Source organism: Sardina pilchardus, chromosome 11 (genome assembly GCF_963854185.1).
Source record: "Sardina pilchardus chromosome 11, fSarPil1.1, whole genome shotgun sequence".
In the NCBI taxonomy this organism is placed as follows: Eukaryota; Metazoa; Chordata; class Actinopteri; order Clupeiformes; family Clupeidae; genus Sardina; species Sardina pilchardus.
This window is the reverse complement of record NC_085004.1, coordinates 33,990,339-34,012,720: the sequence shown is the minus strand read 5'-3', so window position 1 is coordinate 34,012,720 and position 22,382 is coordinate 33,990,339. Positions and strand designations below refer to the sequence as shown.

At 41.0% G+C, this 22,382-nt stretch overlaps 1 protein-coding gene across 1 annotated transcript; it reads left to right on the top strand.

Moving 5' to 3' along the window:
- Window positions 1-8,500, top strand: zgc:153993 (uncharacterized protein LOC767645 homolog). Its single transcript, XM_062549624.1, has 6 exons — window positions 1-334; window positions 1,531-1,579; window positions 1,688-1,849; window positions 3,414-3,546; window positions 6,264-6,368; window positions 7,685-8,500. Exons 1-6 carry the CDS (start codon window positions 268-270, stop codon window positions 7,781-7,783), a joined length of 615 nt encoding a protein of 204 aa, XP_062405608.1. The 5' UTR covers window positions 1-267; the 3' UTR covers window positions 7,784-8,500.
- The last annotated feature ends 13,882 nt before the right edge of the window (window positions 8,501-22,382 follow it).

Below are 22,382 nucleotides of genomic sequence, written 5' to 3'. Positions count from 1 at the left end.
TCCGCCCTATTTCCTTATTGCAAATGTTAGCGAAGTCGTCTGACAACATTCTGAACTTTTTCTACAGCTTTGGTTTAGGGTAGCCTACATTGCTTTGTTAATATCAGGTTCCTCGCTGCAACATCGAAGTTGAACATTTTGAACAAGGAACAATTACGCGAATATATTGTGGTCACTTGAGGTGACAAGACTTGAAGAAGTTCAGTGGAAAAGTTCAGTGGAAGTAATAGGTGGTTTTCACACTCCTTATACAATTTCATTAAAGGAATGGCACATTCAAGGAAAAAAACGAAAGAAGATGATGATGATCTGCGAGGAGCTACTGGGGGCGAAGGTAGGTTTTCATTATCACTTAATTCCCTGATGTCTTGGTGTGAGTGTCATCAGGCTAAACATTTTTCAAACATAGACAAAACAGCTAGGCTACTTCTGTGTTAAGAATGATCTGAAATGACAACAATATACAAATATATATGTTTTCAAAAACAAATATGAGATAAATGTGAAGCCAATGTTGGAGCCATTTGATTCGGAAACACGATGATGTTCCAGTTCCAGTACGGAATTCCCGTCTCCTATAACATCCACTCTCGGTAGACTTCCGGTTTCTGGACTGGTTGCAGTTCCATTTATGATTCCACGTGAGGACGCTCGCGCAGAATGAATGGAGGTCTATGGAGTTATATATATTTTTTTTTTATCTAGAAATTAGAATATGGCATTCGAAAAGGGGGGACAAAGAAGATACAACGGCTGAGTGTTACCTTTTTAAGTCACTTAATTGTTATAAAAATCCTTTCAAATGTGTCAATGATGTCATTCATCAGCAGACTGAGTGTGTTATGGGCAACACCCAGACCCAGCCTGTAAACCAAAAGCCCATAAGAAATGGTTGGCGAAACTTCTCAGAAATCTGCGAAGAGTGTAGGCTGGGTGAACCCAGGTGAAGCTCAGGTTGGAAACCTGCACGTCTACCTCCCCTGTTCCCTGCCAGAACCTTTGGCTCCAATCAGAAACTAGCATCCAAAAGACGGACCGGATCGTTGGTCTGATTGGTTGAAGGACTATACAAGTGTACGGAGTCATTTGAACGATGCTCATTGATCACGCCTCTTGTGCAATAGAAATAAAGGGCAGCCTCCCCATACTAATGTTCTATCTAAAAAAGATTGAACTTAGTAGGCTATGGTGATAGCCAGACGAAGAGTTGTCAAATTTGGTGGTCAGAGTGGTTGGACAAAATTGCATGGTCGCAGAGAGTCTGGAGATTGGTTGAATTTGCTTTGATTGGTGGGTTTGCCTATGCTTTCCATTTTGCCCAACATGTTGAATACTTTGAGCCTAGTCAATGGCGAAGAAAGCTACTTCTCAAAGCTATTTCACTACTTTCCCCACATCAAGTATCACCATTTTTGTCACTACCTAAAAATTTGTTCCTGAAAAAGTACATATCCATTAATCATCATATAAATAGAAAAAGTAAAAAAAAAACAAACCTTAATCTCATAACTGTTTATTTTCTCTCCGTAGATGTCATAGACGACCAAATAATTGAGCAAGGAGCAGTAGTATTAAGAGGGTAAATAACATTTGCCACACAATCCCCATAAAGTTGGCTTGCATCTCTGTTGGTCTTTGGTGCCTCAATTTGCAATATTATTGTCATCATATTTGTTTTTATTTGCAGATATGTGATAGAAAGGATTCAGACAGAAAATCCTGATGTACACGTCAGCCATGAGATCCTGGGGGGCACTCCTTGTGAGGGAGATGATCCTCAAGTGAAAGAAGTGGTGGGCCAGCTGCTCAAAATAGCTGATGACCTTAATCGCAATGCTGAACTTCAACAGTATGTTAAGTCATGATTCTTTTTATGTTTTGTTTTTCTCAGCATCAAATTATCTAGCAGCATCTTCTCATGATCAACATACTTGAGGATTTTGTTGAATCTTTCTTGACAGTTATTTTGTAGTTAATCTTTGCATAGTCACAGAAGTTTGCTCACAGTTACCAGAGATGTTAGGATGCTCTTATTGCTTAGAAATAGAATTGTGGATAAACATTCTTACTCAACTGTAGACATAAAAGTTGTCAGTCACAATGTTTGTACAGCATCATCCACATTTCTTGGTATAAGTTGAGTGGAAATAGGTACAGTTGTGGTCATAAGTTTACATACACATGCTAAAGTCGACTAAAAAGAGGAATATTACATATACATTTTAAAGGAACACTTTGATACCTCTCACGTTTCAATGCGTGCACTCACTGGCTCTGGCGCGCGGCGCAACTTTGATAGCACTTAAAGCTGCTGTCGGCAAGCCTTCAAAATTCCGAGTCTAAAGTCGGAAAATTCAAACTGATACAACTTTCAGGTCCCTCCCCCAACCTCTCCAAGCTCCAAACTGCCCCCCAAACCCCTCCCCCTCTGTAGACGAGGTTGTTTACGTGAGCAGCAGAGTAGCAGCGGTTGGAAAGCAGCGTGCACACGCTGTGACTGACAGGTAGCGATTTCTCTCCCCTAACGTGATTGGTTAAACAAAACCGGGAGCGCTCGATTTTTCCAAGCACGATTACAGACTTGAGAGGGAGCTAGAAAATTTGCGATTTTTCCTAAACAGCCTATTTAATAGTCTACTTTCGGAATCCCATGACAGTTCAAGCTAATATGACAAAAAAATGCTGCCGACGGCAGCTTTAACTAGCCCAATGCATTCATTAGGATCCAAACAGAGATGAAGTTAGAAGCGACCAAACACCTCCATGTTTTTCCTAAATACAGTTACACGAGTAGTCACATGAACGAGACAAAATAAAACGTGGTGCATTTCTAAGCAGGTAAGAGGGATAACTATATTGTGTGGCGCAGTAATATCCTCACTCTTGCACTTTCAGTTTCACTTTGGAGTGAGGATATTACTGCGCAGAGTCTAAGTGTCCCAATGTTATTCCGCCACAAATGATTTCCTTTAATTTCATATCATTATAACCCTATTCGAAATTCTTTATCTATTCATGAATTAAAAGATTTTACAAAAGTTAACTTTGTAGCACCTCTCCGCCATAGCCCCTTTACATCTCGCTTACCCCCAGAAGCAGTTTGCATACCACAGTTTTGGAATCCCTGGTCTAGCATACTGTTTATGGTTTACTAAGCCTGGGTGTGTCAACCTGTGTGTAGGCCAAACATTGAAGGTTTGCAGCATGATCAGTCATACAGTATTTTCAGAAAACTGTATCTAACAGTTCTGCCAGGATATGTAAACTTATGAACCCAACTGTATATCTGGTAAAAAAAAAAATCTGGGTACAACTTCTTACTCATATATCCAATTTCAAAATGCTGAGTATTATATGTTGACACTGAAGTATTACACATAAACTCCATTGTCACTGTCTCCTCTCCTCGCCAGCCTCATTAATACTGTGCAGGCTAACTGTGCCCAGGATGTGTTTGTCACAGTAGCCAGAAGCATCTTCTCAGATGGGATCAACTGGGGGAGAGTGGTAGCACTATTTCACCTGGCCTATAAGCTCATTTTCAAGGTACAGTATGCACACTATTTCAAACATGTACTATGTCAAAGCATATGTTTTGCCAGTCTTTGCTGTCTTTCTTTGTTTCACAGAAATAAGTCAGATCTTTTTTGGAGAGAACTGAATTCTGACATTTTCCTAAACAAACTATTGGAGGAATATGCTGAGGTATAGAAAGAATATTAGCTGGGTGTCTAGTTTCAAAAATGCCTTTGCTTGTCACTATACGTTGGGCAGAAATCAACGTCGGAATAGAAGTATGTGCATGTATTAAGCATTTTGATAGTAGTAGTAGCACTATATGTTACCGTGTAGAAAACATTTTCAGATTTACATAACCTACACAATATTATTTGATTCTATACCTTGTGGCATGAATCTGTAATATTTTGTACAGCAGGGCTATTCAACTAGCAGCCTATTGGATTTGCCCACCCGCAAACTGCCTTCAAATCTGGTTTACGCCTATGCTATAGTCAATAAAATAAGATGATCACAGTGATTGGCTGCAAAAGTAAACAATGTCGAGCAGCTCACGCCTGCCACACTGGGCTGTAAGATAGCACGGTTAAAACGTTTCAGTGTGCTCGGAGTGGTCAGAGTGGCAATTTGCAAATGCACCCATAACCTACGTACACAGGAATTCCCGCGTTGGCCTTAATCCTAATGTTTAAGCCTAATGTAAACCATTTCTCAGAGCCAAATGTTCTAACGCTTTTGCGGCGTATTTTGATTTTGATTTGCTATGTGCATGTAAAAACATGGCAAGATATGGACAAACAGGCCGCAATGAAGAAAAAGCGCAGACTGCCTGTCGCAGGAGCTGATAATGGTTATTTGCGTTTTTCTGTGTCATGCACACGCATTCATAGGAGGGTCAGGAGAATGTGGGAGTATTGCGCAAACACAGGGGAGGAGAAGTGCTAATAGCAATTGATCAGGTATTTCACCATAATATGCAAACAGAGCTCGTCTGTTTTGTGGTGAAAAACTTGCGCCTGTTCAAAAAGCAGGTGTAATCCAAACTGCAGTTAAATGCGTCAATTAGAGAAACTTTTGAATCTGTATTTAGAACATCAGTTCATTCATTGTACTGTACTACAGTATGTCAAAAGCAACCGTAACTTTTATTTGTCTTTCTAATATCGTTTTTTCACTTTCACAATATAGCCTACATTTCCCAATATGCTAGACTAGTTATTAAAGTGTAACTCCGGCGAAAATGGACCAAAGGGTGTTTTCCTGAATGAAAATACATCAACTAAGCCGTGGAGACAGTATTTTTTTTGTTGATCAAGCTAGCACTACAGAGCTAGCACCAGAGTCCAAAATTGCCCAAATACGCGCCCAAGGTGGCCATAATTTAAACTCATTCATTCAATCACATTAAAATGTGAACATATATTATACGTTTCTGTTTCTTTTTAGAAAATAAAGTTATCCTAATGTAGGCTACACTGGTATTAAAAGGAAGGCCAGTTTCAGCTAGTATGTTGAGCTGAGGCCTTTGCTTGAATTAAGACGGTGCTATTTCTCAACTTCGCGGAATAGATCTGTCCGTAACTTTAGTTTTGCTATAATATATAATATTTCTGATCATCTCAACGTAGCTTTCTCCCCACCCAATTATAATTATAATTACAATTGTAATTATAAATACCCCCCGAGTTCGAATGTTCATGTGATGATCAATAAAGTTCTAAGACTCAAGTGCAGTTTGTTCTCTTTACTTAGAGTAGCAAGGCCACAGTCCAAAGGCAGGGTGAACAATCCAAAACGTAATCCAAAAACGTAGTTAAACATGCAGGCAATGTCAAAACGGGTAATAAAGTTAAACAGGTAAATTTTTCAAAGGCTTAGTATAGTTTCTCGAACAACCAATACCTCACGTTGATAGGTTGGGTGAACCCTGCCTGAACTTCCGGGGAATTTGAATTTCGCCTGGCAGCTCAGGCTGGAAACCAGCAGATCTATTTTCGCTGTTTACTGCCAGAACCTTTGGCTCCAATCAGAAACGGCCATACTCTAGTCGCGGCACTCTATTGGCCAGTGACGCCCCGAAAACGAAACTTAAGCGAGTACAGTAGGAAAAAAGCGCAGCCTCGCCAGACTAATGTTCAATCTTAAAAGATTGAATTTAGTATGGTGAAAACCAGACTATCACGTTGAGGCAACAGATAAAGACTTCCTTTATAGGTCAAACACTTACTACAAATCACAGGTCACAGGTGTCAATTCACCGGGGAAGCCGCGCCAGATTGGAGTGGGCGTGTCTGTTGCTGTCCCGAGTGCTGCAGCGAGTCAGGCCTTACAGTCCATCATTCTCTACAGTATGTCAAACAAATAGATAAAGCAGTCCAAATCTTTATCTTGCCCTAATCTAGTGACACAAATGAAGTAATCCACAGCAGGTTTGGTAGATCCACAGAAAGGGTCACGATGTATCCAGCATGCCAGGTCCCTTAACATGTCATAGCCTACATGTACAGTATGTGTGTATGTATGTGTTATGACTTGCTTTATGTATTTATGTATTTGTCTGTCTCTATTATGTTAACTGTGTGCTGTGCTGCTATCTTGGCCAGGGCTCAATGTGATTTTACACCCTGGTTAAATAAAGGTGTAATAAAAAAAAGATAAAATTGTAGACCCCTGTTTTGTTTATGCATCACATTTACATGTTCCTAAACGCCAGCACTTGGTTGTCTCTTTCCATCCCTTTTCAGGCTTTGACTCAAAACCACTTTGAAATCATTCGCCATATCATTAGCTGGGTACTCCAGTTTATCAGGGAAAACATTTCATCTTGGATCCGCCAGCAGGGAGGATGGGTATGTTTTGTGTGTTTGTGTTTGTGTTTGTGCGTGTGCGTGGGCGTGTGCGTGTGCGTGGGCGTGGGCGTGTTTCCTTAGGTGCCATAGGTAAGCTTTATACAACTAACTTTCTGTCATATTTGCTGACACTGACCCTATGTTTGATTAGAAGTGCATGAAGCAAGTCATTTTAATCTAATTGGAGTTTTGAACTCTACGGGGAAAACATGTTTCTATTCACATTAGTTTCACTAATATGTGTGAAATACCAAAAGAGTCAATAATGTTGGAAGTATAGCAAAAAAGATTGTTCACCACAATGTTTAAAATGACTTGAAGTTTCAAAGGACTGTAGTTTTGAAACAAATAGTTATACATATGCTCATTGAGCTCAGTGAAAATCAAACAGGCTAATAGGCCTACTGGAAAAAGCACCATGCCAATCTCTAGCTATGGTGAAGGGTATGTGATGATGTGGGGCTATTTTAATTCCAACGGCCAAGGGAACTTTATCAGCATGCATAATATCCTGGATCCATGAAGTAGCACAAATCTGCCTGCTCCTATGTTAACCCTATGTGTTAAATTCCCATAGGGTTACATAGGGGGTGAAATACTTCCCACTAGCATTGAAGGAAAAACTTTTATTTATTTACGATACATTCTTCAATCACAAGGAAAAGTGGTGTCCTTAGCGGTTTGATTTTTGGTATTTTTTTTAATTAAGGCATTAAGATCAATTGTCAAGTTATGATTTTATATTCCTCTTTTTAGGCAACTTTAGCATGGTATGAAATACATGTTCTCCCCACTGTATGTCAGTTCTGAGCATAGTTGAAATTCACCCGTTTCACAGTGCCAGTTTCAAGTTGTGAGATTTCCATACGAAGGAGGTGATGATGATGATGATGATGACGATATTGCCCCTTTAAGAATAACCCATACTGTTGAGAGGTTAAGCAGCACAGTGGTAAACATATCCTTGTCCCAACAATTCTAGAAACATGTACTAGCATCAAATTCAGAATGAGCATTTGTTTTCCATGAAAGAGTCCAAATTTTCATTTTCAGCATGTTGTCTTTGTCCTTTTTGCCGCTAAATATGGGTTAACGAGACTTTCACATTCTGCATTTTACACAACGTCCCAACTTTTTCTGACTTTCTCTGGGTTTATATGTTCATGTGGATAAGCCAATTTAGTTTGAGTTCACATATTGTACAGGAATAATAACATATTCAGCACAGGATTGATGAACATAATGATTCCCCTGCTTATAGGAAACAAGATTACTGTAAACTGATGTAATTACATGGGAATATTTGTGTTTTTCAGGAGGGTGTTATCCATGGTGTATCAAGATGGCGTTCGGTCTCCTTGTTGTTTGCTGTGGCTTTTATCACAGCTGTGGTGTATTGGAGGAGAACTCGCTGAATTCAAGGAGTACTTCAGCTTGTCAGAGTCAAAGTCCTAAGAGGAGAAGATGGCACTGGAAACGTCAAACTTGCCCTGATGCAGGAAACCTTGTCCTTCATTTGATACTGAAGAGTATTTATTTTATATTGTGTTCATTCAGTGTGATGATTCAGAGGGATATGTGATACCAGCAGAGGTTAATTAACATGGCTTGATTTGAACTGTTTCCATAGACTGTCCATTTCATTTTATTTTATTTTTTACACTGTACATATGAATATTCAGTTTCTGTTTTGTGAACCAGTGGTAAATGGTAATTGAATTACAGGGACTTTAAGTTATTTAATAGGTCATAAATACAAATATACTGGTGCCTTATCCATGCATTTATATAAGGAGTAAAATATAAAAATACAACATTCCATACAAGTGGTGCAAAATAGGAGGAATGCTTTAGATTACAATGTTTCCACCATGGAAACCTGAAGAGGAGAGAGGATGTAGTAACAGTAAAGATATAGATACATAGATCGCCTCGTCATGAGGAAACTCTGGACTTTTGCCCGTATGACACAAGTAGGCTATATAATGACTCAATAAAGTTGTACAGTGAAATATGTTCTGAAATATGAAATGTATGGTATGTGCAATGTTTTCAGCTGGGGTTAATTATGTGTTAAATAAATAGTGATTTGGACATTTAAAAACAGTTAAATAAAGGAATTGTTTAAACCATATTTGCATTTCCTTGAGAGTATACAGTATGCAGTTGTGGTCATTAGTTTACATACACATGCTAAAGTTGACTAAAAAGAGGTATAAAATCATCTTTTGGAAGTTGATCTTAATGAATGCCTTAATTAAACAAATGAAGAATGCAGGGGCCATAAGTATACATAGCCTACCCCTATGTTAAATTCCCATAGAGGCAGGCAGTTAATTCATGGATCGAGGATACTATGCTTACTGATATGTGATGATGTGTGGCTATTTTAATTCCAAAGGCCAAGGGAACTTCATCAGTATGCATAGTATCCTCGATCCATGAATTAACTGCCTGCCTCTATGCTCTATGCCCCCCCCCCCATCCACACGCACACACACATCCACACGTACACACACACATACTCTTACACACAAAAGCAAACTCACACATGCACACACTCATTTACAGTGGGGAGCACATGTACTGTATTTGATACCATGCTAAAACAGGGATATAAAATCATCATTTGTCAATTGATCTTACGTAATGCCTTCATTCAAAAAATGAGTAAAAATCAAACCGCCAAGGACACCAATTTTCTTTGTGATTGAAGAATGTATCGTAAATAAATATTTTTTTCCTTAAATGCTAAGGGAAGGAAGTATTTGACCCCCTATGTAACCCTATGGGAATTTAACACATAGGGTTAACATAGGGGCAGGCAGATTTTTATTATTAAAGGCCAGCTATTTCATGGATCCAGGATATTATGCACAAACTTAGAACAGAACAGAAACAGAAACAACCTACCAAAACAGTAACAAACAACTACAACAACAAAAAGAACAATACATTCAAGATGTCGGGGGGGCTATTGCAGGTAGAGAAGAAATTGCTACAGTATGTGTCAGTTCCATTTAAGTACCGGACGGCTTGGGGGAAGAAACTCCTCCTGAGTCTCTCAGTCCTTCCCGCCAGTGTGCAGTATCGTCTTCCTGAGTGAAGCAGAGAGAACAGACCATAGTCTGGGTGGCTGGGGTCTTTGAGTATTTTGGTGGTCTTGTCCTTGCACCGCTTGGTATAAATGTCGCTTAGGTTAGAGAGTTGCCCCCCTATGGTGCGTTCAGCTGAACGCACCACTCTCTGCAGGGCCTTTTGGTCTTGGATGGTGGTGTTACCATACCAAGCGGTGATGCACCCAGTCAGGATGCTCTCTATGGTGCTGGAGTAGAAGCTCTACAGGACTCTTTTGGATGCTCTGAATTTCTTCAGCCTCCTTAGATGGTACAGTCTCTGCCTAGCTTTCTTTACAACAGTGTCCAGGTGGGTAGACCATGTCAGATCCTCAGTGATCTGGACACCGAGGTACTTGAATGTGTCCACCCTCTCCACAGGGGTCCCATTGATGGATAAGGGAGTGTAGTCCCGCACCTGTTTCCTCCCAAAGTCCACCAGCATCTCTTTAGTTTTGCTGACGTTGAGATGGAGATTGTTTCTCTGACACCACTGGGTCAGGCACCTCACTTCCTCAAGGTAGGCCGTCTCATCGTTGTTGTGGATTAGGCCTACCACTACAGTGTCGTCAGCAAACTTAATGATGGTATTTGAGTCTGTGGTGGCTGTACAGTCATGCGTGTACAGGGAGTACAGCAGGGGGGACAGAACACAGCCCTGGGGGGGCCCTGTGCTGAGGGTGAGGGAGGTTGAGGTGTGCCTGCCTGCTTTCACCACCTGAAGTCTCTCTGTCAGGAAGTTCAGGATCCATGTGCAGAGGGCGTCATTCAGCCCCAGGCTCCTGAGCTTTGAGATGAGGGTGGAGGGAAGGATCGTACTGAAGGCTGAACTATAGTCAACAAACAACAGTCTCGCATAGTTCAACACTTTCCCCTTGCTCTTGTCCAGGTGTGATAGGACAGTGTGTAGTATGTTAGCAATGGCATCCTCAGTGGATCTATTATGGCCTGTAGGGGAGAGTGGGGTAATGTGAGACACTGGGTAATGTGAGACACACCCTGTATCTAGGCAACAGAACACATTTGTGCCCATGTGACCATTTTGTTTTCAAGCCCTTCCCATTTCCCCTTGGCCATGAAGGAGAGAAGCTCGTTTTGCTGAGGTAAGCATGTTTTTTCCCAAAAAATGTTTTTTTGTGCATGTAAAAGTAAATTTTCTTGCAATCAACTTAATCACACCATTGACTTCTCTGGTCTGTCTCATTTTACCCCAAAGCTGGGGTAAACTGAGACACAAGACCACTTTTTTAAAAAACATTATATTGTCACTGCCTTTCATCCAAAATACATTCTGATCATTACCATTGAAAGGAAACATCCTGAATTAATGGGAAATGTGTCAATTTCACCGATATATCATTTTAGCTCGCTTAGAGGGGAGCAAATGTAAAAAATGTCTCACTTTACCCCACTCTCCCCTACGGACTACACGACTTTTTTGTCTATCACGATCTTTTACGATTGACCATGTCAGACTAGGCGATCAGAGAACCACAAAATCATGCAGTGTCATGGCCGCAAGAGTGGCCACATTACAAGATCATTACAAGACACAGCCTTCTCGTCGTGTGTCGTCACAGTATCAGTGTCAACACGGGAGTTGTAGGAGATTCCCCAAAAAATCTAACATGCTAGACTTTTGGTCGTAACGTCTTAGAATGTCGCAGACAATAAATCGCGGGTCGTTGAACATGTCAGATTACAAGACGCTTCCTCCTTCGAACGTCGTTCCCGACTTTGAATATTCGGACCCGACAATGGAAATTTGTCGGCCACGACACAATCGTGGCAAAATCGGGCTGAAATCGTGTAGTCTGCACAGGCCATTAGGCCGGTACACAAATTGTAGAGGGTCCAGTGTGTTGGGCAGTGAGGAGCAGATGTGGGCCTTGACCAACTTCTCAAAACACTGGGCGATAGTCGTTATGACAGGCTGGGCTGGGCTTTATTTTACTGTAATTTTCTAATATTAGCATGATTGTACAGTTCATCAAATCAGTCATGTCCATCAGCAAGCATTCACGCCACAGCTGTAACTACAGTAGTTCCAGAAAAGAGACAAAATGGCTAGCTCGACTCAATAATGACGACAGTGCCTGTGAAAATTTTTTTGATTATTTCACTGAGGAAATTAAGTTAAAACTTTGTTCCCCGGTGTTCTGTCGAACTGGGTGGAGTTATGCTAATGTAGCCTATCGCAAGCACAGTGGAAAGAACTCACAATCCACTGTTAGAGTTGAGGGCCGTTCACACCAAGAACGATAACGATAACTATAGCCCTATTCGCACGGGATTAGTATTACCTGTGGACCTCTGGTCATTTTCAAATTATCGCCCCTCCTCTGTGTTACTTGCAGCGCATTCGCACGGGATAAGCAAAGTCTGTAAATTACTCTATTTTCACTGACATTACACCCGGATATGTCGTATGCTAACGTCCGAAAACAACGCAGAAAGTAGAAAAGATATGCAATTGCAATGGCAATCACTGAGATGCAGATTCGCACGGGATTAGTATTATCACCGGACGTCTGTGTTTGGCGAAATACAGTAGGTAATTTGCGGCGGAATTTTTACTTTACAAATTACAGACATGGCACATTCGCACGGGACTAAGATCTCAGGCATTCTCCGCAATTATCACAAATCACCAAAGGTCCACAGGTAATACTAATCCCGTGCGAATAGGGCTTAAAATGATAACGATAAAAGCGTCCACACCATCCAACGATAAGAAATGTCTCTCCTCATGTTAATGAATGTGATGGCTAGAATATTATGGGTTCTGATTGGCTGTTAGCTTTTTATCGTTCTTAAAATCGCTCTGAGAGTGATCAACAACGATATCGTTCTTCATGTCGTTATCGTTATAGTTTATGTGTGAACGTTGTCATTCATATTGACAAGAGCGATATTTGTTTACAGTTATCGTTATCGTTATCGTTTTTGGTGTGAACGGGCCTTTACTGTAATTTTGTGCTACCTCAACGCACAATGGTTCATATTTCATGTCTGTCAAACAAAATTGCTAAGCTAAGAATAATAATAAAAAAATATTACAAAAAACATATTCAGGTTTGTTTATTTCACCTCTCGTTTTTCAAATATGTGTTCTGAAGTGCTGTCATGTACCACCTAGCATCCCTCTATCACACATTTGATAGTGTGTGGCTTGTAGAAGCATTTCAACCATAGCTTGTAGAACAAAAATTCATATTCATCAAAAATGCTATTGATTTGCATTACGGTAGCTCATCTCAACAAAGTATATAGTATAACTCCAGTGTATAACTTGACAGTGTGTGTTTATGTATGCTGCTAATGCTATTTCATATTTTTATATTTAAAATGAGATATTATTACTATTGTTGTTATGATCAATGTAGGCTTTTCAACTGCTTATCATTTTAACTAATGTACAGTATGTATATACTGTAAGTCGCTTTGGACAAAAGTGTCAAATACCATAAACATAATACCAATACTTGTTAGGGAGGTTTCCATGGACCAGGCTCCAAGAAATGTGTCAGTCAGAAAGACTCTCAATTTACTTCTTTTTGGTACTGTAAAAACATGTGGAAATGTGGTGCTAAACAAGCAAATTATGCTGGATATAAAATATAAAATGACTAAAAGCAAAAGGGCCTGTTTGTAAATGTCTGTTTGTCTAAAACCTTAACCTATCTATTTGCCAACCAGAAGTGAAGAGTCAACATGTAATGCGGGAAATAATCTGTCAGAATGTTCTGTGATGCAGGCAGAGAATTTAGTAAACTAACATTGATCTCTGTAACACTGCTGCCGATGCCTCTGTTAGTTCAGCTGTGACAATGTGTGACTCTAAGTGACGTACTACATGAACGTTGTTCCTCACATGGTACTGAAGCTAAGGGGAACTAAGTAATCATAAACAACAATGTATATCCCTATTATTTATAAGTATATTGTGTTATACCAAAAGTTGAATCAAAAGTGTAATAATGTGTGAGAAGCCTGACGAATTCCAAATGCTTACTGTGGAGTTAGCACATGCATACATAATGTTACATGAATCTGTCAAACCTAAACTTTATCTTAAAATGTTTTTAAATGAATATATGAAGACATACATGAAGGTCACCTTGAGTTTTAAAACAATGAAGAATTATTGAAATGAGGTTCTGCAGTGGCAAATCATTCTCAAGTATGTCCAGAAACATACACAGTAAAGCTTCCTCCCATCTAACTTTAGTGGCTGATATTTTTGTTATTACTTGTGTGAGATAACTTCTCTCATTTGGAATCTATAGTCAAAATTATATGTTTGACATTGTGTGGCATTTCCTACCCATATATGTTTAGAAAACAATAATAATAATAAAATCAATTGGGTTGTATGCGCTTTAAATCTGTTCTGTTGAAAGCAAATGATGCATCACCAACATGTTGTGAAATAAAGCAAAAGGTTTACTGATGACCCCTGTCAGCCAAAACATGAATTGTGTGCATTTACACAGCTGGCTCTCCTGGAGATAGGCCAGTCTGTGTACACTACTGCAACTCAGTCTAGGCGTGACAGAGTAGATACTCGGATATTAGATAAAAAATCACGTGCAAGGTAGAATGCCAGAGAGCAAAATACATGTGCCAGAATTATTGGCACCCCTATTAAATACTTGGTAAAGCCTCCCTTTACCAATAACACAGATCTCAGTTTTCTGCTGACATTGCATAGAGTTGGAGAATGATGGAGATATATAGATTATACCTCTTTTTACTCAGATTTACCAGGGCGTAAATAGACGTGAAGGGCATTGTCGGGGTAAGGTGGAGGCTCTATGATGTTGTAATGTTTTTTATTCTAAAAGGCTCTTGATAGGGTGCATAGTATCACGAACTGCATGAAACACTTTTTCAAATAATTTTCTAAATAATTCTGGCAAGACACTAAAATGTGGGTCATAATTGGATCATCCAAGGCACATGAACACATGTTCAAATCACAAAGAACATAATACTGTATACACATAACTATATTGCCAAGAGTATTCGCTCACCTGTCTTGACTTACATATGAACTTCAGTCACATCCCATACTTAATCCATAGGGTTTATTATGATGTCTGTCCACTCTTTGCTGCTATAACAGTTTCAAGTCTTCTGGAAGACTCTCCGCAAAGTTTAGGAGAGTGTTTATGGGATTTTTTGACCATTCTTTCTGAAGCGCATATGTAAGGTCACACACTGATGTTGGACGAGGCGACTGACTCTCAGTATCCGCTCTAATTCATCCCAAAGGTGTTCTATTGGGTTGAGGTCAGGACTCTGCGGGCCAGTCAAGTTCATCCACACCAAACTCTGTCATCCATGCCTTTATGGATCTTGCTGTGAACAGGAAGAGGCCATCCCTAAACTGGGCTTGGTCCCTTAGTTCCAGTAAAAGGAACTCTGAATGCTTCAGCATTAACCAATTCCTTGCTCCCAACTTTGTGGGAAGTTTGGGGATGGCCACTTCCTGTTCCAACAGGAACACAACATTATGGTGTGGTAGTGTGTGGATGGGTGCAGGTTGTACTGGCATATAGTTTTTAAACTTAACTGATATTTACCTCAGGAGCCAAGGAGGTTATGTTTTCATCAGGGTTTGTTTGTCTGTTCGTTTGTCTGTCTGTCTGTCTGTCTGTTTGTTTGTCTGTGCGCAAGATCATTCAAAAGGTTATGGATGGATTTCGATGAAATTTTCAGGGAAGGTCAGAAATTACCCAAACGAATACATTTTGGGAGTGATCTGTATTACCGTCTTGATCCAGGAGGCAGTTATGTTTTCGCTTGGCGGAGGTCTGTGCTCTCTGCTTTTCTAGTTAGCAGATGCTTTTATTCAAAGTGACACAGACTCAGATCAGGAATCAAATCCAGGTTGATCGATTGTCAGGCAGTGACATTACTGCAGAGGGGACAATGGAATACAGACAGGAAGAGCTAGAAATGTAGGGACAGGAAAGTTGTTTGTTTATGTTTGAAAGTAAACCTTGCTTGTTGTGAGGCATGGGGAAGTTTGTCGCCTTGTGGACCAGGTGCCTAGAGAGAAGTATGGAAACTGTTGTTGCCTAGTTAAATAGAGAGATGAATTGTTGCTTTGGATGTCCTGGATTTTATGTCTACATCCTGCTGGTATTCCTGGTGGTTCATGGACAATAAATAGATCTTTTTTGTACGGAACTGCTGTCTCCTGCCATCTCCCTCCTCAACCCCACCAAAACCAGCGTCGCACCTCCCACAACATGGCTTGGCCGCCTTGGTCCCTCACACTGCTGCTTGACCACACACACACACACACACACACCACAAAACCTTGTTGAAGGTGTGGAGTTCTGTAGGAGTTATCTTGAGCACAGCCACGTCACTCTCTACCATTGACTTGCAGTGTATTCAGTACAGCACCACACAGAGTCAGACTGATGCTAGCTGGTTTGTATGTGTTGGAGAATATCTACATACAGTAACACATAAACAAAGCCGATTTCAACATTGTCAAAATAGTTGTTTCTTCACATTCTGTTGTTATTTCTAAGTCAATTGAAAAATAATAAAAAGAACTCCACATAGTACCTTTAAGTGAAACATTGAGCCATACTTCTTTGAACCACTGTGGATGTGGTTGCACTTTTTTAGGGGAGAAGCAGAACCTGGAGTTTCATGATGTTTGTGGATATGAGGATTCCTTTAAAATACATTCAATCACAGACAGGCTTGTACTTCAGAAAGTTCATAATCTTTATTTTCACTTTAATTTCTTTTCACTTACCCAGACACTCTCCCATCTGTCCAAAACTATGGCGGAGGAAAGGTACTTTCAATTAATTTCCAGTTGCGTACTGCTCATAAAACTCACTCCACATCTCTCACAACTCCTCCTGTATCATACCCATTAAGAGTTCCATCTGATAGAACGAGCTGGAACTGGATGTCGCAATATCGACCAATATTGTTGCACTCATCTTTTCTGTCTCTGCTAGTGTGTATTGTGGTGACACTGGCAATGTGTCATCCAAATCTTTCTGTGTGACCAGAGATGATTTCTGTGGAGATTAATACAATGTTCATGGTGTGTGTCTGTGTGCGTGTGTGTGTGTGTGTGTGTGTGTTGGTGGTGGTGGGGGGTGGGTGTATGTTTGAGGCTGATATGAGTCATTATCTTCCTCATATCTAATCAGTTCAGCATGCTGGTGCCTTGTGGATAGAAACTGTGGAAATGCTCTTGTACCTTTTACCAGATGCCACTGTGCCTCCAATGTAGATGGGTGTGTCCCTCTTCCTGCAGTCTCCTAGTTCACTATCAGCTCCTTGGTTTTGCTGACGCTGAGCATGTTGAGCAGCAGGTTGTTGCCATGGCACTAAGATGTCAGGGTTGCCACCTCTGCCCTGTAAGCAGACTCATCATCACTTGTGATGCAGCCGATTATGGTGCTGTCATCAGCAAACTTAATGATGGTGTGTGAGGTGTGAGTTGAGTCAGACTTTTTTTTAAGACCACTTAAACTGGCAACACATAATTCTTAAACACAACTAGATGTACCGCATACCGGTACAAAATATTACCTCCACTCAGTTCTGCACATTCTCTCCAAAAAAGAAATTATGCTCGTCAACTTAAAGGTGAACTATGCAAGATTTTTTAGCTTAATTTGCCTTAACCAGTCAGCTTTGGAGTCATTGGAATGGTTATTTGACTTATTTTGAGTTGAATGATGGCTGTCTCGCTTCCCCCTAGAGCCTCTGAGCACAAAAACCATGCATGCAAGTTTTGTGCCACCGCGTTACAGTATCTTGAAACTTTCATGATTTGCAGTAAACATGGAGGATTGTTTGTCTGTTTACATAACTATGCTTTAAGAATAATGTTAAACAGTTACTTACTGTATCATTTTAAGCAGTTGTATCAATTGATAGTTAGATCATTGTAAGGAAATGAAAAGACACTCATTTGAAATGTAATGTGTGAATTGCCTTTTGAAATAGCAGCACTGTGATGTTAAGTTGTATCATATTGAACAGGTGATTTTTGTTGAATGAGCAAATGATCTAAGTTGTATGTGTATTGTATCCAAGCAATTGAGAAAAGGGTTAAGAGTTTAGAGTTAGTGCATTTTGATCATTGGTTGTGAGTTTTATGTCAGTTGTGAAAAATGACATCAAGGTTCTGAAAATAGTAGCGAAGTGATTGTAAAAAACGTTATATGCATGTCTTCTACTCTTGCAGAGCATGTGTTTATGAATGTGTGCATGTATGAGTTTGCTTTTGTCTGTAAGAGTGTCTGTGTGTGTGTGTGTGTGTGTGTGTGTGTGTATTTGTGTGTGGTTGTTGTGTTTGCATGTCTGTGTGTGAGCGTGTGTGTGTGTGTGTGTGTGCGTGTGTGTGTGTGTGTGTGTGTGTGAGTGTGTGTGTATGTGTGTGTGTGCGCGTACGTGTGTGTGTGTGTGTGTGTGTGTGTGTGTGTGTGTGTGTGTGTGTGTGTGTGTGTGTGTGTGTGTGTATGTGTGTGTGTGTGTGTATGTGTGCATGTGTGTGTGTGCGTGTGTGCGTGTGTGTGACAGTATCCTAAACCAGCAACCCTTCGATCAATAGCACCATCTGCAGGCTGATGGGTGTATAGTCACTAAATGTACACATAAATTCATTTATTTTATAGCCCCCCATGGGTGAAATTCCACAAAACTTGGCATACTCCCAGAGGATGTCAGGTTAATTATACACAAATTTGGTGCAGTTCATAACATCTCATCTGAAAACAGAGGCTATAAAAACAGTATAACATCGAGGGCTGACAACCAAAGGGGCGTAATTGACATTTCATCAACTTTACAGGAGAGCCAAAACAAATCTAACTGCTTCTATATGTACACAGTGTTTTGGTTTTTGTTCAAGAACTATTCATAAATATTTTACTTCTATAATTGTGTCTGCTAAGAGAGCTCATCAAGAGCTTTCAGTTGATAGCTCAATTTTGACCAAAATGTCACCAAAATGTCACCAAAATGTCACCAAAATGTCACGCCCCTTTAGTTCTCAGCCCTCGATATAATAAATCACAAATGACTGGTTATAAGCTAAGTTGATGCGGGCTCTTGAGACCAACATACCATAAACATTTCATCATTCTCGGTGCCACGGTTCAGGTAGTTATTCAGGTGGCATTTTTGGGGTTTTGGGGGGGCCAGTGCAGTGCAGCTTCGATAGCCTCATCCATCTTTTGTTGTTCTCTATGGTTGTTGTAACACGATCTCACACCCAACTCGTCGAATGAGGACGCATGGTCAAGCCCCTTGGCGTCAATAGGTGCCTCTCATGCAGCGTTTATATGTCCTCCCTCGCTCCTCGGGCCTCACTGATCTACATAAATAATGATGGGGAGGCAACAATGGGATAGTCTACCCCTTCTTCTATCTTTACGTAGATCAGTGAGGATCGAGGCCCGAGGAGCGAGGGAGGACGTATAAATGCTGCATGAGAGGCACCCAATATCGGAAGCCGAAGGTGCCTCGCAGCTCTGTCGTCACCGTGCTAAGGAGGGCTCAAGGACTCTGTACACAGATAGAGCGTTCTGATTGAACAGGCTGGCCTGGTGTCAAATGCAGGCTTGGCCTTAACGGTGCGACCCTAGACCATCCCGCTAGGCAAAAATATTTTTGCCCGCTAGGGTGCGTCTAGATTTCTAGGCTAGGGCTAAGCCATTAAGAGCTTTAAAAACAAAAAAGTAAAATCTAAAAATCAGTTCAGAATTTAACAGGAAACCTGAGCCAGGACTGGTGTGATGTGCTCTCTCTTTTCAGTACCAGTGAGCAATCTGGCTGCTGCATTCTGGACCATCTGTAATTTATGAATGGTGGATTGAGTCAGACCTGTGCATAAAATATTACAGTAATCGAGTCTGAATCATTCTGGGATTGGGATCATTTGAGATTGGATATTAATCTAAATTGATTGAAAAAAAAAAAAAACACTGATACTTCTGACCACACTAGAAGAGGGCTATCCAGCATGATTCCAAGATCCAAGATTTCTAACCACGGAGTGCACATTGTTTGAGAGGGGACCAAGTGCACTGCTGAGGCTGGTGACGGAGGAAGGGGGGCCAATATGATGACTTCAGTGTGGCCAATATGATGACTTGTGTCAGGGTGGCCAATATGATGACTTCAGCTGCTGAGGCAGCTATAGTTTGTTTAACTCATTGAGTGCGAACAACATAATATTGTGTTTTTAGCTCCCATGCGTATAGTGCCAAAAACGCAATATTGTTTTTTCGCCCTTTTTTTAAATTACAAAACTAGACACTCAAACTCAGCTTATGTGTGATTTTTGGAAGTCTATCATGAAGAGAACTGAAGTAGATGATGATCGAAAACTCATGAAATCTCACAATCCGGACATTTTATCTGGACAATATATCACAACGTGGCATTTCGTAATTTTGGGTTTGTCACAAGGTGGCAGTCTCAACAATGGGAGTCTATCCAGTGTTAGCTATAGATCAGTGGGACCGAGCATCGAGGATCGAGGAGAGAGTTTGAGAACCACCCCGGGAGTAGCCTAGGCTAGCTTTGCTGCATTACCTGCAGCGTGTTAGAGAGATCAAACTATTCATTGACATAGGGCACTTTAAATACACGTAGGCTAACACTTCCCTTGATCATCACTGACAAGTGCAGATTTTGGGTGCCTCTCATGTAGGGATTTATCGGTCCTCCCTCGATCCTTCCCCCGGTCATAGCCCCTTCTACTAATGAATTTTGTGAAGGAAACGACGAAGGAACAAGCGGAGGATGGAGGAACAAAGCTCGATGAACTGCGCAAATGAGACGTCCTCGAGTGTGTACACACCATTTTGAAAACGTGCGACATCAGTGTAAGGGTGGATCCAAAAGGCCGACATCTGTATGCAACTCGTCAGCTCTTTTGCTGATGAAAAAGGACATTCGCAACATTGTGTTTCAAACTCAACACATGACTGCATAATAAAAAATCACTAGGTCCGACATAGCCTGATTACCATCGACTTTCAAAGGCTCTGCGAGACTTTAGTCTGACCAACAGCCTGTGCTATCACGGTTTCTTGCCAGTGCTGGTTGACCCGCCTCCTTTAAGTGCCTCGATTTGCTACTGGTAGATGTCAGAAAGCGGATTGCCGAGTTTAAACCAATAACAACACTCTTTCCTCTGCCTTGAACACGCCTCTACCCAGAGCCGTTGGAGCTGCTCAAAGTTAATTGGTTCTCAACCAAAGGGGGCAGTTCCGCAGATTTCGGGAACTCAGAAATCCTTCTCAATGAGCAGTTGACCAGACCAGCAGCAAAGCCTGAAGGCGTTGCGTCACTGGGAGGGCGTGCCAGGCTAGGTCCGACATGCTTTTTTGTGTAGATACACGAAATGTTTCAATGGCAAATGTTGATAAGGACGTTCAAATAATGAACTTATTGTTCGTTAGGCTACATTTGTTTCTTCATGAGCCCCTAACATAGTCCCACTATAGCTTTTAGCATCAACTTCACACGCCATAAATAACAGACAATATTTCTATATTTTTAAACGTTATACATGATACGTCATCCATGAGTATAGCCACAGAACGCCCATCTCCGAAATAACACTTCCCCGTGGGATGGTCTTGTGTTTCCTCGTATCGGGATTTCCACTTCCCTCCTCTGTCATCTGTCTTGCCTCCTCTGGTTGCAATTACATGAATGAGATGTCCTCGTGAAGTCAACTGTGAGTGATTTCCAGTGAAGGAGGATCGAGGGAGGAAGGAAGGTCCGACAAATCCCTGAGAGGCACCCTTTGTCCGCGATTGCATTCACATAGCAGCTGTGGCGGCAACATAGGTCGGCAGCAGGAAAGGTTCCGGTGGTAGATATACGGACATATATGAATTCAGACAGCACAACAACAAAAGCCCCTTCCGTAAAAAGTCTGTAAACATTGTGGAAATGTATGTCTGTCTAGAAGACAAACAGGGATTTTGAGGAAAACCAACCACTGTTTAGCTTGGGATTTCTCAGGAATGGAGACACGTAGAAATAAACGGTTTTCACCCACTAAGAGCTCAGAGTCTCACCTTTCAAATGAGCCATAATATGTGTCCATAACTATAACATAGAATACGCTGTGGCTCTACAAAAATAGTAAAAAATGATCTAGCTTGCCGGCACTCTGGGATATAGCTTCCAAAATCCGTGCAGCATTCAAAGAGTTAATGTACTTGTGGTCTGATGGGCAACTGGGAGATGTGTATTATCGGCGTAACAGTGGTATTGGATGGCATATTTATCAAAGATGGAACTCAGAGGGAACATGTAGAGAGAAGAGGAATGGTAGCAGAGGAAGAGGAGTTATGTCCCAATTTAACTCAAAAAGTCTTTTGAGGTATGAGGTAACCAGGTTAGTACAGTGCCCTCCAGACCAACTATATGTTCCAACCTGCAGAGCAGGATGTCATGTCATCTTGCCTACAAGTTTCCTGTCCTTTGTCATCAGTAGTGCAGCACACACATAAGTTGGGGCTGTGTGACTATATCCATCGTCTCATCTGCCTGGATTGAAATAAAATCACAGTTATTCTTCAAATAATCATGATTTTTCAGTTTTTATGGATAATGTTTTGTGAATATGAAAACAAATCAGGCTTATTGGCCATGTACTTACGTATACAAGGAATTTGGTCTCTGCATTTATCCCATCCGTGAATTAGTGAACTCACACAGCACAGAGTGAACACACAGTGAGGTGAACGCACTAACCCGGAGCAGTGAGCTGCCTTCATACAGCGGCGCTCGGGGAGCAGTGAGGGGTTAGGTGCCTTGCTCAAGGGCTCTTCAGCCGTGGACTGGTCGGGTATCAAACCGGCAACCCTCAGGTTACACA

Bases quoted from the DNA above. Each gene is read 5' to 3' on its own strand.
- zgc:153993 (XM_062549624.1), top strand. From the start codon at position 268: ATGGCACATTCAAGGAAAAAAACGAAAGAAGATGATGATGATCTGCGA. The intron at 3,547-6,263 runs GTACAGTATGCA...ATCCCTTTTCAG, and splicing joins CCTATAAGCTCATTTTCAAG to GCTTTGACTCAAAACCACTT. The intron at 6,369-7,684 runs GTATGTTTTGTG...TGTGTTTTTCAG, and splicing joins TCCGCCAGCAGGGAGGATGG to GAGGGTGTTATCCATGGTGT.